The following is a 15,815-nucleotide window of genomic DNA, read 5'->3' as shown; positions in this document are numbered from 1 at the left end:
CTGTTGTACCAAAATCAAAGCATTAATCCTATCTCTTCACTATTGTGCCCAAAAGACAGGGATAGCTGAGGGCGATGACGGGAGTTATTAAAAATGCTCCCATTACTCTTGTAAAACTTGCCATAGAATTTCTTTCGAGAGTTTGAAGCCGAGAAAGTTAGGGACAAGGGGGAGGGGGTGTGTGCTCCAAATCAATTGCAGAAATCATGTGTCCAATAAGCTTGTATTCTCGCGGTTCTTAGTTGCATCTTGAGATACTGTTAGGTTTCATTCTGCCATCTTCAGGGACTACATTTACTGCAGTTCCGTGCCAGTTTTCCCATCACAGAAGCACATTATACAACCAGAATTCTTTGTCAAATTTTTCAGCTCCAAAATTAAGATAGACCAATTAAAAAAGAAAAAAAAAAGGTCTGCAAACTAATATCTTAAAAAAAAAACAAAATCGCAAGGGTAAATTGAAAGCTATGTTCGTTGTTCAAGATGAATTTCTAACTTCCAACTGAAAAAGCTGACACCGAATATTTTCAAAATAATTTAAATTTAATGATGCTGTTCAAATGACAAAAAAGCTGAGCTAAAATTTACGATTTGAAAATGTTATTTACCTTTTGTAATTGAAATTGGGCATATACTACGTCTCAAAAGTTTCATGAAGAATTAGGATATTTATCCTGCCTGATTTTTTGAGAGTTACTAAGACCTGTTTCAACATGAACCACTGATAGGCTCATTATGTTAGGAAATTAATTGATAGAATAAATTTGTATTTATAAGATGGCAAGCATCATGCACTATTCTTTCAGAGCTAATTAAAAAGAAAAGCACAGACATGAATGTCGGTAAAACATTAAACTTTGATAGACCTACCTTCACAGCCTCTTCTTTTGTTGAGTATTTAGCAAGGGCAATCCCATGTTTCAGGTACAAATGGAAGTTTTGCAGAGGACCGTGTTGACAACAAAGCGTTTTTAATGTTGAACCATCGATCTGTAATTCAAATCTTTCGTTAGAACCGTTTTCCCCGTTTCCTGGAATCTGTCTCAACATAAACCAACCCAAAAACCCTTGAGAACCCGCCCAAGAAGAAAACCAAACACAAATACATTATTAAAACTAACTAGAAATCAGCAAAATGTGCACCCGCATCTTTATTGGCACCAAAATAACCAAATTGATCACTGCCAAACAAAACAATAAATAAGATGGATGGCAAACTGTAAGAGCTTTGAAATGTAATAGGGGGCAGTATTCCCTCAGTATTCTACTGGTGAAAGATCCGGAAAGTAAAACTCAGATAACTCTGATATTTTCTTCATTTTGATCCATCTTGTTAAACACATGTGAATCGATCTGTGAAAAGGGACCTTACCTCCCAGAAGAAAATTTCCTACAACCTAGGAATTCTTATCTTGGACCTTCAGGACTACTACATCTGTCAATTTTTCATCTTTCAGGGTCAAACTTGCGCCAAAATACCCATATCGACGGTGTAAGTCGGCAATCACATAACTCGTTTGCAGTGTCTGAAAATCTTCGCCTATATGTTAATTTTTGAAAGGAGAACAAATTGACATCATTCCTTGAAGTTTTTGCAGAATTTTCTTCACAGAGAAGAAAAATCATGGCAGTTTTAAAGAATTGTCATTGAGTAGTTTTCCGTTTGAAAAGTAAAGTATGACAGGAAGTCTGCGACGTCGCAAACCGAGTTATGTGATTGCCGACTTACACTGTCGATAAGTAGAAAATTTGTAAGGTGCCTTTCAAATACTATGTACGCGACTTAAGAGGGGAAACGGGTCTAAGCTTGCCTTAGAGGGCGAGGAGGGGGGCAGAGCAGACGTCAAGCCCAGTCTGGCACAAGCTTCACTTTTCAAGATCCACAAAGTCGATTAATTTTTCCAGACCCCTCCTTTTTTTTTTGCAAATCGAACCCACCTACTTACTTACAGTTAAACCGCTACATAGACCTGTAACACAGCAAACCACCCCCCCCCCCCCCCCCGTCCAGATTATCTTTTCCCCGGAATTCATCACATAGGTGATAGACAAGCCCCACATTCCCGAGTTGATCATCGACGATGTTGACGTCGCAAACCGAGTTATCTGATTGCCGACTTGCACCGTCGATGTTTTCCTTCTTCATACAATGGAGGAAAGTAACAGAAAATTTTCTACTAGAGGATAAGATCCTGTTTCACAGATATGTCACTTACATATTATGTACTAGATTTTCAAGTCAGAATCTCGTTTTCTAACCAGCTCAGATCTCTCAATGTTTCTCAATGGCTTAGCGATTCTAAGTTTCAGTAAAATATGAGAAGACCCTTTGAATTTCAGTTGAAAGAACCGACTGACATTGATGTTATAAGAGATAGCATACCTCCAGGGCTTCGAATAATTAATAATGGGACAAAGTTGCTGATGCTATTTTGTCTTCAGTTTGCTTGAAGAATAATAGAGCTACACAAACAGAGGAATTTTTCTCCTAAGTGCTTGCTTCAGTGCTCTCTGATAGGGGTCTGGGTCTAAAGAAGGTACTTGCATGGGAACCCATCGACCAGTAACATACAGCAGAGATTTAAAACTTTGTTGTATTCTTATAGATAAATCATTTTCTCTGGCATGCCAGTACATTACAAAATTGACGAGTGTGTTGAGCTATTTACTAAGTGATGGATCGGTGGCATCCATTCTTTCTCATTCATTTTCTGAAAGTATGGAGAGAACTAAGTTTCTAGGAATTTGTTCAGATTTTCACTTTCTCGCTCCCTTTGCAGTTGGTAAAAGTATCTTTGACTCTAGATGGCAGAGAAAATCTGTTTTAGAAATACCAAAAATGAGACCCAATTGAAACAATACGCTTTAATGTCGTAGCTAGGCATAGAAAACAGCGTTAGCTGATTGGCTGAACTTGGCTGTCAACTCAAAAAACTGTCTGCTTTGGTTTAGCTCTTTCTCACCTAAAAATAGAACTTTTCGTTTTGTTTCATTCAATATTACTTCCATAACAACCTTCTACTATACTACTTACTACGTACTTTCTATAACTTTACTACAACCCTGCAAAAATTTCTTGCCACTGCTCCATTATTCCTGACTGATCATTTTAAAAAGCTAAGGAAACATATTCTTCACTGATTCTATGAGAAGTTATAAGATGACTGATGGATCAGAGCTCTGTTGTCAGGCAAACCAAAGGGAAATAAAGATGGGAAGAATTTACTAATTTTGACAATACTCGCTGGATTTTTCAAGCTGAACACCTCCTATGAAGGATGCCAAAATACTTGCCACATTGTTGTAAAACATTTATACATTACATTTTTACATTTATTACACCAGAGAATAGTTTACTGAAATTTTACACATGTGAAAGAGAGAGTCTTGAGGAGCAATTCATTGCTTCGGCTAGCATTACCAAGACATGCTGAAAATGCAGTTGTTAGGAGGTGCACTGGGGATTGTAAGGATTTTAATTCTCGGTCATGCTAGTAAAAGGCACTTGACAAGTATTTCGGTGTAAAATGTACCAGAGGAGGGAGGAAACACTCTGACTTGTCAAATTAATTCAATTTGTTTGGAAAAACTTACCCACTTTTGTGCGTTAAAAATAAGCGTCTTGGTTGTTTACTGCCCAACCATCATTAGCGAGTCAACTGAGGTTGCTAATGTTGGCTGGGCGGTGAACGACTGACACTCTAGTTTAAATTTTGTATATAAAAAAATTTGTATTAATTTGCAATATTTTTAAAATAATTCTGCATAGCATTCTCATCACCTAGGAACATGAGAGGAATTGTTTGGTGAAACCAGGTACATGAGGCCAGCCATGGGCACTTACAAAATGGTTTGTCAAGAAACATATTAATACTTTATTCTCTCTACCAGTCACGAAAGTCTACCGATGTTTCATTTATCAATCTTTCACCGACAATAAATTTGAAATTTACAAATGTTTGTCCAAGAAAAAAAATTCTATAAAAAAAATTGACACTTAAGCGTCCAGCCCACGTACCAACAGGGCACTAATTATTTTATTTCTCAGCCATTTCTGCACGAAATTTCTTGAAAATCTTATGATCTGATCTTTGATAGGTCCCGAACCTATCGGTTACCTTCAAAGATCATCGGGCCGATGATCTTTGAAAGCCAACGGGCCGATGATCTTTGAAAGCCAACGGTCGACAATTCCCTTGATGAGCCTCTTTGAAGCCTCTAATTTGTACATGGGCTGGACGCTTTAGTTAAGCTTTGACTTTGTAAGTTTGTACAACATTGCAGATTTGAAAGGAACATTATAGTGCATTAGAGCATTTGGCAATAGCGGGTCTTAGCCTGTGTTGTTACTATTTCCTCAGTGATGATTATTACCTCAGAGCACAGTTACTTGACAGAGATAAAAATTGGGTACTTTTCAATGAATTCAAGATTATAAGATAGTTGACAACTCAGGCGACTGGAGTTTTAGATGTACCAAAATAATTTATGGTGATATTCAGTAAGCTAAAATACTCCAAGTAAAATCTGGAAAAAAAACCCACATTCGGAGACTAGAAATTGAATTCCCCCCTTGATAGAAGAAAATTGAAGCTAAATATCAAATACCTGAGCAGTCAAATTTCGGAGTAAAAGCCATGATGAAGATGAGGGCCACTGAGAGGATGAGCCGGAATGAGCGCCACTACTCCAATTGGAGCCAGCAGTCCAGCCATTGCTACTTGAACCTGAGTTTTGAGCAGAGCCAGTCTTGGAGGAGAGACCTGGGGGAGGACCGCGTGATTTCGGTGCGCCCCACAGTTCGCTTGTAACTACAGTTGGTGGCTGAGCATCTCCCCAACTGGTTGTTTTACCAGTAGTGCCCAATTTGGCAAGAGGTCTGAAACAGATGTGCGGAATTCGTCAGAGGATATCCGATTCAGTATGAAAACTTGGAAGAAAATTGCTCCACACAAGCCAAATGATGCTTCCATTAGTATAAGCTAATTTAAGTGAGCATGAATTATTGGCCTTCTTTCAGGGCCAGAACACAGTGTTGACTTTCCAGTACAAATATTACGTGTCTCAACATATGTTTTTATGTAAGTACCCTGCACTTTCCTTGTGGGAATGTGTGTCCTGTTCGATTTTCGATTTTTTATAGCATTAAACTTGTCTATGGATGCTGATCAAAAGTTATCTTTGGGCAAACCGTTTTTGTATAACCCACCATTTAAGTTTTGATAATATCCAGGAAAGGCTAGCTGTGATCGTGTGCGTTAAGACGCAGCACGTGTCTGTCTGGTAAGAATGAGAGTGAGAGAGATGAAGGAACTGATTTGGACAAAGAAAAGAAAAGGTGTGCGGAATTCAAGATAAGACTGCCACTCGGCAGGATTGGCTGCTGATCACGATGTGCTTAAACGCACTGGGGTTTTCTGGATTTCCTTCATTACACGACTGACCTGTACTCGCATGCTGAAATGAGGGATCTCTTCGACTCTTCATCACCGCACTACTTTCATTTATTCAAGGAATTAATGCAAGTTCAGCCGCGGATTGTGTGAAAACAAGGCCTTGAAGAGAGTTGGTGCAATGAAGACTTTTGATCAGCATTCATAGATAAGTTTAATGCAATAAAATAATTGGAAATCAAACAGGGCACTTCCGTGAGGAGTGTGCGGGGCCCTTTACTGAGATCTAAAACTATTCGCAACCCTGTAGGTGGCTTCAAGCAACCACTGTCAGCAATGCAGTTGATGATCATACATGTAAATGGGTTAAAAAACTTTTCAAATTTTAAAATGTTACTCAGCAAACCCGATTTTCGTCATTAAGATTGTTTTATACACTGCTTGGGGGTTCTCAGTACAAACATGATTCCTTTGTGCCGGTGAGTAGAAAATAGGAGAAACTTACCCAGTAAAAGAAGAAGGTGCAGTTGAAGAGGGATTGAAGCTCCAAGTTGATGACGACAGAGACAGCGGAGGTAGAGGTAAGTTGTCAGAGGCGGAGTTGTTGGTGCTGTTTGGCGAAGTCTTACTAGAGCTAAATATTTCTGAGTCTTTGATTGAGGCCAGGCTGAGGGGAGATCGTACGACTGATCCAGGGGTGATGCTAGGGTCATCTTCAATGCTTTTCAATACACTGCCTTTCCACGGTTTTCCAGGCTCAAACTCAGGCACAAGGTCAGTAAACGCAGATGAGGAGTTGGCCTGTGATGAAGGCCAGTCTTTCTCAGAATCGGGCCAACCAGTGCTGTTTGCATTCGAAACACTTGATGACCAAGGCCTAAAATTGTGAAAAATTAATATTACAAAGAGCTAAAACTGCAGAACTTAAGGGCATGTTCATGTAATTGAAACAGGGTTACCACAAAATTTAGAAAACGGAATTCACTGAGATTTCCCTGACACACTTGGGTAAAATTCCCAGAAAATTAAAGATATGCCATACGGCAAAAAAGAAAAAAATTAGAAATAGTTCCCAGGCAATATTTGTTGTTTTAAATGTCAAATCCATTTCAGAAAGCTAATAAAAGATGTTTAACAATTTTTCTCCGAAACTTTTTGGTCATTTCCCCTGACTTTTAAAAATTTCCTGACTGTGGCAACCCTGTGAACTGAGGTCAACAACATTAGTACACACATAGACGCTTTTAAGGTTACTTTACAGAAGAGACACTAAACAATTTTTTCTCGAACAGAGCATTGAAAGAGAATAAGTCCTTGCAATTGTTTGAGCTGGTAATCCTTAATTTAAGACTATCATTTAGATCTGATTGTTTTTTGCTGATCTATAATTTGAAACAGTCATAACATGATTCCGTACTGACCCATTTCAAAATGTAACATTCTCAGCTGAGTCACTCGGCATCTGTTAGACTGATGGGAGAACCACAATTAGCTTAACGAGTCATCAAGTTAGGAAAAATTTTTTGAGTTGGATTTAGATTAGATTATGAGATACTAAAACTATGAGAATGAGCAACTCACCCGTCTGGGCCCAGCAGAGGATTTAATGTGGGAGACGTAGAGCCTCCAGATTTAGAGGTGGTTCCTGGGGCACGGCTGAAGTCTTCACCGACTTCACCCTCCTTGTCCAGAGATGGTAACTTCCATTGATTCAAACGTGATTGCTGGTGTTGGAAACCTGCTCCACTTGACTGAGGACCAAAGAAAATAAAAAATTAACCTTTGTTGATCACTCTCCAAATATCAGATACTACCACTAAAATATTTCATATGCAGTAAGTTAGAGGCATAATGTCTGGAATTCTAGACTGCTTATTCCTTGATAAGAAACTGAAGTTATCTCCTACTTCCGCAGACTTGTTTCCAAAAACCTATGTACTTCTTTGGAGTTCGAAATATGAATATTAATTTTCTTCCATCTTTCGTTTGATTCTTTGGCTCACATTTAAATTTTTAATTCCAAAAATGTTTCTGATGTTAACACTATCTAGTCAATGAAAGCTTCACTACTATTCTAACGATTTAAAGATTCAAATATGTCATTCAAGATGTCAATAATAGTGGCTCAGGAGCAATAACATAAATTTCAGAGTGGCAGAAGGAGAGATTCCTGATTTGTAACCAATGCAAATCCACCAGGTTTCTGATAGTTTCATCACATTCTTTAGGTACCAATGTTAAACGTCAGGAAATAGAGTAAAAAAAGGGGTTGGATCTTACCAATGGTTCTTTATTAATGTTCAAGTCTGTGAAATTGGTTTGAAGAGCTGCCAAGAGATCCTGTGCTTGATTCTTGTTGAAGAAATCATTGCTACCTCCACCACCTGCATTACCTTGTGACTGATTATTGCCTGATGCAAGGTGGTGTTGCTGCTGATGCTGCTGTGATGGTATCTGGTTTTTGATATACTGCGCTTGCTGAATTACTATGTCGTTCTGCAAAAAATAATTACAAAATAATGAGTAAATTGTAAGGAGGAAATAATCACAATATCTTCAAGGCACACTTTTCACTGCAACATAAGTAGTTGACATTTAGATGGTTACGGAATAGAGCAACATATCTGCAAACTGAAATTTTATTGGTAGAAGAAAAATGACAAGGTAACACATGTTTTAGGGGGCAATTGTTCATCCATAAGAGAAAAGAAAACATTGAATACTTAAAACTGGCATAAAGAGCCTGAGAAACTAAACAATTTTTTTTGTTGGAAAAATCAAGTTATTTGCACCCTATTTGCACCCATGGTATACGTATTGATGGCTCTGCATGTATAAAAAATTGGTGGTGATACCGAACACCAGGCCCTCGATACAATGTTATCAAGTTTACAAATTATGCTGCAGGCTATGAAGCTGTCGCTTGGTTTTCTACTAATATCTCAAATCAGTAGATCATGGTGTTACTGACGATAAACAAAAGAAAAATTAGAAACTGGGCAATTCAGCAGAAAAGCATAGAAGATTGTAGGCACCTATTAAGCATGCTTTCTACAGGAAAATTTTTTTCTCAGTTTCCTCCAAAAAATTAATATCACATATTCTGTGCTAACCTCCACCATTACTCTTTAACAACTGAACATTTCCATGGGAAGGGTCTCTTTGCTGAATGTATCAAATAATTAAATGTAGCAAGGAAGAAACACGCTCCTCTGGCACTGGAAAGTTTAAGGCGGACTACAAGATGTCGCAAAGACAAATATCCAAAGGATGTTTCCAAAGATAAAAAATCAGGCAAGATGAAGCTACTATTGTGAGCAATAAAAGCTTTCAAGTCTGACAGTGTTGGATCCAAGTTCCTTACATATAAAATAATGAGAAGCATTCCTGTTCTCACTCTTAGTTTACAAAAAAATTCCTGCACTGAGCTTTAATGATCTGAATCATCAATTTTCCTAAATATTCAAGTGTTCATTGGATTTCCCTAATTTACAACAGCAATTTTATGTCAAAGATTTTGGTGACTTGCTAGGAGCTAATACATGTTCATTTCATATGTAACGCCACAAAATTTTTACCTGAAGCCCGGCGATATGTTTCTTGGTTTTGGTGATTTGAGCTGTAAGGTGCATGAATGCTGAGTTGTTGCTCTTCCCAAGAGGGTTGCTGCTGGCATGTAGATTTCTCTGCTGGATAAGTTGTTGAAGCGACTTGATATGTTGAAGTAACTGATTTAAAAGGAGAAGAGTCTGAGGAGCCAAGGGCTGATTCAATATCTGTAAAGTAAAAAATGAAGAGACGGTTAAAGTATCACTGACTTTAAGATTACTGTTGAAATGTTTTCATACCAGGTGCGCTTTTGTCTGATTTAGGCAAACTGTAAGGGTGAGAACAACATTAGCATCAAATCCTGTAAATCTGAGATTTATGGTGAGGGCCACGCTCCATGATCTGGAAAATGCTTCTTTAGGCTCTATTTCAACCAAGGAGCACAAGCTTGGCTAATTTTCTATTTTGCTTATAATACAAAATCTTTTGATTGTAAAAAACTCACAAAAAACTGGATCTCCATTCGTTTCTTGCCAACTGGTTTTCGTCGTCCCATTGTTTTTGACCAAGAATTCAATTTAAACTGAGTCTGATAATCAGGACATGAATAGATTATCATTACCTCTTCATTAGACCTTGGAAAGACAGCGTGTTTTGACATTCACATGATTTGACGAGTATACTCAACAGCGCGTGCCTGGGACACATCTAACTTGGCATATTACTTGCCATCCCACAAGTTGCTTTGTGATTATTTTGGTCCTATTTTGTTACGAGTTCCCTGCATACAGCACCTCAAGTACTAATAAGTGGCATATTAACACCATGTGTGGCCAGTGTTCTGTTGCCAACCTAAATAAACCCTGGTTAATTTATTAGATCTGTGCAATAAAGTAGTTCATTGAAAACCTGTCTAGTTATCATTGTATCTGTTCATTGTAGTGTTTGTTCTGTTGTGTGGATGCAGCAGGGAAATTAATCGAAACACACAAATGGGTTAAAAGGACAGTCCACATCTTGTTATCAACCTTACTTTTAAGAATCAATAAAAAGAAGGCTGTTCATCATTATTCTGAAACTCTTTTAATTAGCTGTGATATCAGAAATAATCCATTATTTGAGCTGGAGAAAGAAAGGAAAAAAAAAAAAAAAACTTCCTGGACAATTTCCTTAGGATTTTGCCCAAATTTAGGGTGAAAAAATATTGATGAAAAGATCCACATCTTTGCTGAGTGAACTACAGTTCAATAAAGGAGAGAAAAATGGCATACCTGCTGATTAAGATACCCAGCTTGAACTGCCATTGTGATTTGCTGAACCAAAACACGAAGCTGCTGAGGAGTCGGTTGATAGCTCGAGTTCCCTCCTCTTGAAGACTAAAACAGAAAACGGAAAGTTCCATGAGACTTTAAAGCTGGCAGAAAAAAAAAACGCCATGAATTTCTTGGAGTGAATTCAGTGACTGTTACCTTGCCTTTCAACATCAATTTCAAGCCCAAATATTTTTAAGGTATTTAATTTCATTGCTAAGAGAGTATCATATTGGTTCATTTAAAAATACTGAGTTGAGTGGTCTTTCATAGAAGGAACTTCTTCATTGCTTGAAACTTTTGCGAGGGGATGAGGAGGATAAAATATGAGAAGTTCGTGAAATTAAGGGTATTATTAATTTTATAATTACATAGTTTACTAGAGTAATTCAATAGTATTGAGCTGAGGTGAGCCAGCTTACTTGATTGTCATCTGACAAATACTACAAATGCTCATTCATGTGGAAGGGGTAGAGAAAAAGCTATGAAGGAATGCGACATTTATGGACTTGGATTGAAACTGAGGAAAAGGGGCTTAATATTTGTAAAATATATCAAGGTTCCTTTGAATTTAAAAAGACTCTCTAGTAACCAGTCCCAGGAAATGACAAACATGTTCGTCTCTCTAAAAGACTGCAGTCATAATCTATGGATTGTTTGTTCTGTTAACATAAAAAGGTTAACTAGAAGAAATACCATCAAATATTCCTAACTTCTATACAGAGATAGTTTCCCTACCCTTGAAGCCAATTAAATTTGTTTAGATAGAGCCAGGGCAGCATATTTTCCAGGAATGACATGCAAAATGGTAATATCTACAAGACAGGTGAAATTCATTGCAGAGTGTGTGAAGAGAAAAGTCGGAAAAAATGATCAGTGTTGCCGGATGCATCTACCGAGGGGTCAAAAGTGCGCTATTCTTTGATAAATGGAGGAAAAGCTGCACTTAAGTGACTGGAGATTTGTTTGATGGCTGAAGTTTAGATATAAGATGGTGTGTTTCTAAAATAAGTTCATAATTCTGTGAAATCAGATTAAGTAGGAAGGAGATATCTGATACACAGCTTGAATGTTAGATAGAAGCTAGCAAACTTATGCATACAACAGTTCTGTACAAAAAAAAAAAAAAAAAAAAAAAGAAATTTGGTGACTTAAGACACCTACTACTGGCAACACTGAGAGAAGAAATTTGTCAACTGCAAGCATGAGTCTGACATGGGAACAAATATTTTAGAGTTTACTTGAGAGAGAGATTGGGGTTCAATCTGATTATGCAAACGAGAAAAAAAGCCTAAAAAAATGGCCTCAGAGTGAGAAAATAAAATGCAATCAAGAATAAGACTATTTCTTTTCCCTAACAAAGTTGCACTTCAGTGAAATTGATCTTAGATAAAACTGGTATTATTGAGAATAATGAAGAGTTGAGGGACAGATGGGGCCACAAAATAATTGTAAAATGACCTCCATGCACACTTCCCCGAGAAAAATAGCAGTTGAATTTCAGTCCTTTTCATGGCTGCAATAGCCTAAAGATTGTGTAAACGTGACCATGACCTTCAGTTAACCAATGGAATCAACCAATCAAGAAGCCTATGCATCCACAAATCACACAAGGAAGCCGACAATATTTGAGCTCGGAACCACTTTTAAAATTTGACTTAATAATCAATTCTTAAGCAACGGTTGAAACTTACTTGCTAACGCAAGAAGTGGAGTTTTACGTACAAGGCTCAACAAATTTTGACCTATCACTAAAGTAATTTAGGAATCATTTAGTACTTATAAAACCTACTTCTTCGAGTGTAAAAAATCACCTTTGGAGAGCGTGTGTGTGTGTGTTGAAAAATGGAGGTGTTGGTGCGATAAATGTCAATGCCAATAAAAGGTTAGCTAAGACTAAAATAAGTATGATAGTAATATCTTAGGGACTAATGATTATCATTACAAATTATATTGACAACGAGGAACTTATCTCACAAAACAGTGCAGATTGACTACGACACAAATAACAGCAAGTCAATAAAGTTGAGTCAGACCAAACCCAATAACTTCGTTTGGATGTTGTGCCATGAAAGTTTTTTAATAATTGAAGCATCCTATACTGCAGTTTGGTTGGCATATGTATTAGGAGATATAATGTGATTAAGTGTTTGATACACCTTATCATGTTAATGAAGACTATTTTTGGTTAGATGGATTTTACCAGGATAAGCTTAAGTGCATTTCACGCCTAACTTCCTCTTTATTTCACCATTTTTTTTAGCAAAGAACTAACCAACGGAACGAAACTGACCTATGACAGTGCCTGCTTTGTGTAAGTCTGAAGTAAAAATAAAGATAGAAATATCTTTTAATGATCATACAACCAAAATTTAGAATGTTAGGAACTGCTCTTGGTTAAACCCTTTCGGTAGATCAGTGGCATCCATTTTATTTGTAATTCATTTCTGAAAGTGAAGCGTTAACCAAGTTTCTAGGAATTTTTTAAAATTTTCTTTAACCCTGGGTAAAGAAACCCTGTTATGAAAATTCACAAAAAGGGGCCCATTTTAAACGATAAAATTGGCAGACTTGCAAGACGTAGCAAGGAAGGGGAAACGGCATATGCTGATTGGCTCAACTTAGCTTATCCCCTTGATACGTCAACTCGACTGTCTGCTTTGGACGGATCAGATTTTGATGGGCTTTTTGCTCTCCTTGGATATGGTTCTTTGAAATTTTTAATAAACCTGCTGGATCAATCACAAAATTTTACTTCAGAAAAATTTCATATAACCCTGCAAAAATTCCTTACCACTGCCCTATTGACCCTCATATTCTAGGGCATTTAATGTTGAGCTTAGCAATGCACAGGATTTAATACAGGTTGGTAATTTTTTTCCACATGCAGAATAAAGCTGTTAGAGAGAGTTGAAGGCATTTGATGAACAATGAGCATTGCGCCTTAATTTTTTTTGTAAATCATCATGATGTCCTTACAGTATACACCTTAGTAAAGAATATGTTGCACATTGGCAAAAGTTTTCTGATGAAGATCAAACTCTTTCCTCCGGGGGGAAAAAAAAAAAAATTACTTAAGTCGGCAAAATTTATGAGCCCCTTGAATTAATTTATGCTACAAACAGCCTCTGTGCGCAAATCAAAGCACAAAGAATGATTAATAGAACAACTTGCAATAGAACATTTGAAGGAGGCTTTTTCGGAAGATGCAAGTTAACAGAGATAGCACATACAGTTCATGGACGATACATAATCCTTTTGTGCTTTTGTTAAAGCTCATGCAAATACTTGGAATGTGACTATCTCATGCACAATACTGCACTGACAGCTACAAGGTAACCATTCTTTGATTTTCTAGAAAACGATATGATTCAAATTTCAAGATAGTATGGAAGAAAAACTTGAGGTCTCAAAGAGACCTTAACTTGGGACCAATCGTCTTGATAAGATTGTGAAATGCCACAAATTAACTTCAGGTGAATTACAATTGAAGTGAGAATACACAAATGAGCTCCCAACTCCATTCCTTGGAGGAAAGTGTGATAAATTACAACATCAGATGGACCAACTGTCGAATAAACATGGATCTAGTCCAAATATTTTAGTAGTAATTTACGCAATTCTATTGGTGAGCAGCTCATCTTTGATAAAAAATACTGAAATGAACTAAATAGAATTGTTGAAAAAATAATGATAAAAAAAAAATTAAATACATGGTTGGAGAGAGGAAGAGACTGAACCCAAAAGAGTTACGAATGCAATAAGAATGGATGATTATAAAGTGAAAAATAAGGGTTTAAGTGATGAATGATAAATAAATTAATAATAATAATATAATAATAATAATAAAAAGGAAGCAAGTCACGATGCGAGGAGAATCAAGAGAGCAAACGGACATGTTAATGGAGGAAATATTTACAATATGAGATTCAGAGAGAAAGAGTGAGAAATAAATATTACTGGAGCACAACGCACTTGATTGAAATGTGGTGGTTGCTGACCGGCTGTGGATGGCGGTGGCTGAGAGAGCAACTTCTGATGGGGAGGTGGGGGAACCGACGGAGCGACACCAGTCTGTACCGGATAAAACAAATTCTTAGTTTTATCACTTTTAGGTCATTTACTTCTGTCCTAATTAAAATAGTGTACCTTCCAGTTGAATGTTATCAAAACAGCTGAAATATCTTAAATTGCCGTTCAGAGCTTATCCCGTGTGCCAGTCTAGTTGGAGAGAGAATAAGGATGGCTTTGGCCATTCATTATTCAAAACTAAGGAGAGCATACTAAGTTCTCTGAAAAAGGAATGAGTTGAAGTTTCTGTCCTTCAATTCTTTCACAATTTGTTGAGTGAAAATTAAGGCATGCAGAGTGCATTATTTGGTGTCTCCAAACGTAAGCCAGAAAGGAATCGAGAATGACACCATGGCCCTAAGATATTGACGCCTTTCTTTTGTGATACGCTTACAAAGGCCAACATGAGTCTTCCTCTCTTTCATAATAAGTTTCTGCGACATTGAGAATTACTGTTTTCTTTTCTCCCGCCTTTAAGATTTACTAATTGCACAGTGGTAGAAACTTGGTAGAAGCTTGCTGCCATCCTTTCCTCCACCGCGCAAAACTAAATTGAAAGGACAATAGAGGTTTAAATCTGGGATCCTCCCTCAATCTTCTCTATCTTGCTACAGGTGGTGAATAATCAATATAAATTGAATATATCAGGCAAGATAACTTTACTTTGTTACCATCCTTCTTTGCTAAAATTAATGAACTCATTGGTTTTACTGACACTGAAATTGCTCCAAATTTTCTTTCTAAAGTATCTCTCACTTAAGGATGAAATTTTGAAACAGCAATGACTACTTGAAAGAGGAAGGAAATGTCTTCGGATATTACTTAAAAAAAATTAGAGGAAAAAAATGGACATAAATTTCGGTAAAACTCAGAGGTAATCAAAAGAAATCAGATGTTCTAATGAGGCAAATATATACTGGAAGATCCAGTCCTTCATCAAGTCAATGTAGCTTTCAATCTACTTGAAGTGAATTGCTTTCCCAATTCTGATTCAATGGATCCCTGGCGAGTGTGTTATGGAGGCCTTGCACAAGTACTTTACATTCAGTACAATTTCATAGGAAACACGATGGTGTAACTAGTTTTCTCCGAAATAAATTCTTGAGCTCAAAAAAAATCTGAAAGTCAGGACTGTTACGATGGGGATAGCTTATGCTACAGTGTAAGTCTACTGTAGATCTGCTTAACCTCTCCATGCACAAATGGGGAGCAAATGCATTAGCAGGGTTGATGTGGCTGCAACCTTGGAGGCCCCATAAAAAATGAGCAACTCAGCTATAGTTTTTGCTGCCCATCTTTGCACGGAGAGTTTTAATGGGGTTAGAGATGAACTCTTACCATGAGGTAAACGGCCTCAACTTTGAGATCTTATGAGTTGGTTTTGGAGGAAACCAGTGACACCATCGTTCCTTGCAAAATTTTACAGATGAAAAAGTACTTACAGTTTTCACCACGAAAAGTGGCAGGTGAGGGGCAGAACCAGTCGGCCGGT

General features: G+C 37.3%; 1 protein-coding gene across 1 annotated transcript in view; it reads right to left on the bottom strand.

Moving 5' to 3' along the window:
* The window catches only part of LOC140223751 (protein Gawky-like), a 54,067-nt gene that overhangs the window by 15,732 nt on the left and 22,520 nt on the right, over window positions 1–15,815 (bottom strand). Inside the window, 8 exon segments of the mRNA XM_072296077.1 lie at window positions 871–990; window positions 4,609–4,879; window positions 5,899–6,270; window positions 6,975–7,144; window positions 7,674–7,889; window positions 8,972–9,169; window positions 10,214–10,318; window positions 14,228–14,326. Of these exon segments, the coding sequence (XP_072152178.1) occupies window positions 871–990; window positions 4,609–4,879; window positions 5,899–6,270; window positions 6,975–7,144; window positions 7,674–7,889; window positions 8,972–9,169; window positions 10,214–10,318; window positions 14,228–14,326 (1,551 nt within the window).

This window comes from Bemisia tabaci, chromosome 2 (assembly GCF_918797505.1).
Source record: "Bemisia tabaci chromosome 2, PGI_BMITA_v3".
Classification (NCBI taxonomy): domain Eukaryota; kingdom Metazoa; phylum Arthropoda; class Insecta; order Hemiptera; family Aleyrodidae; genus Bemisia; species Bemisia tabaci.
This window is presented reverse-complemented; position numbering and strand designations above follow the sequence as displayed.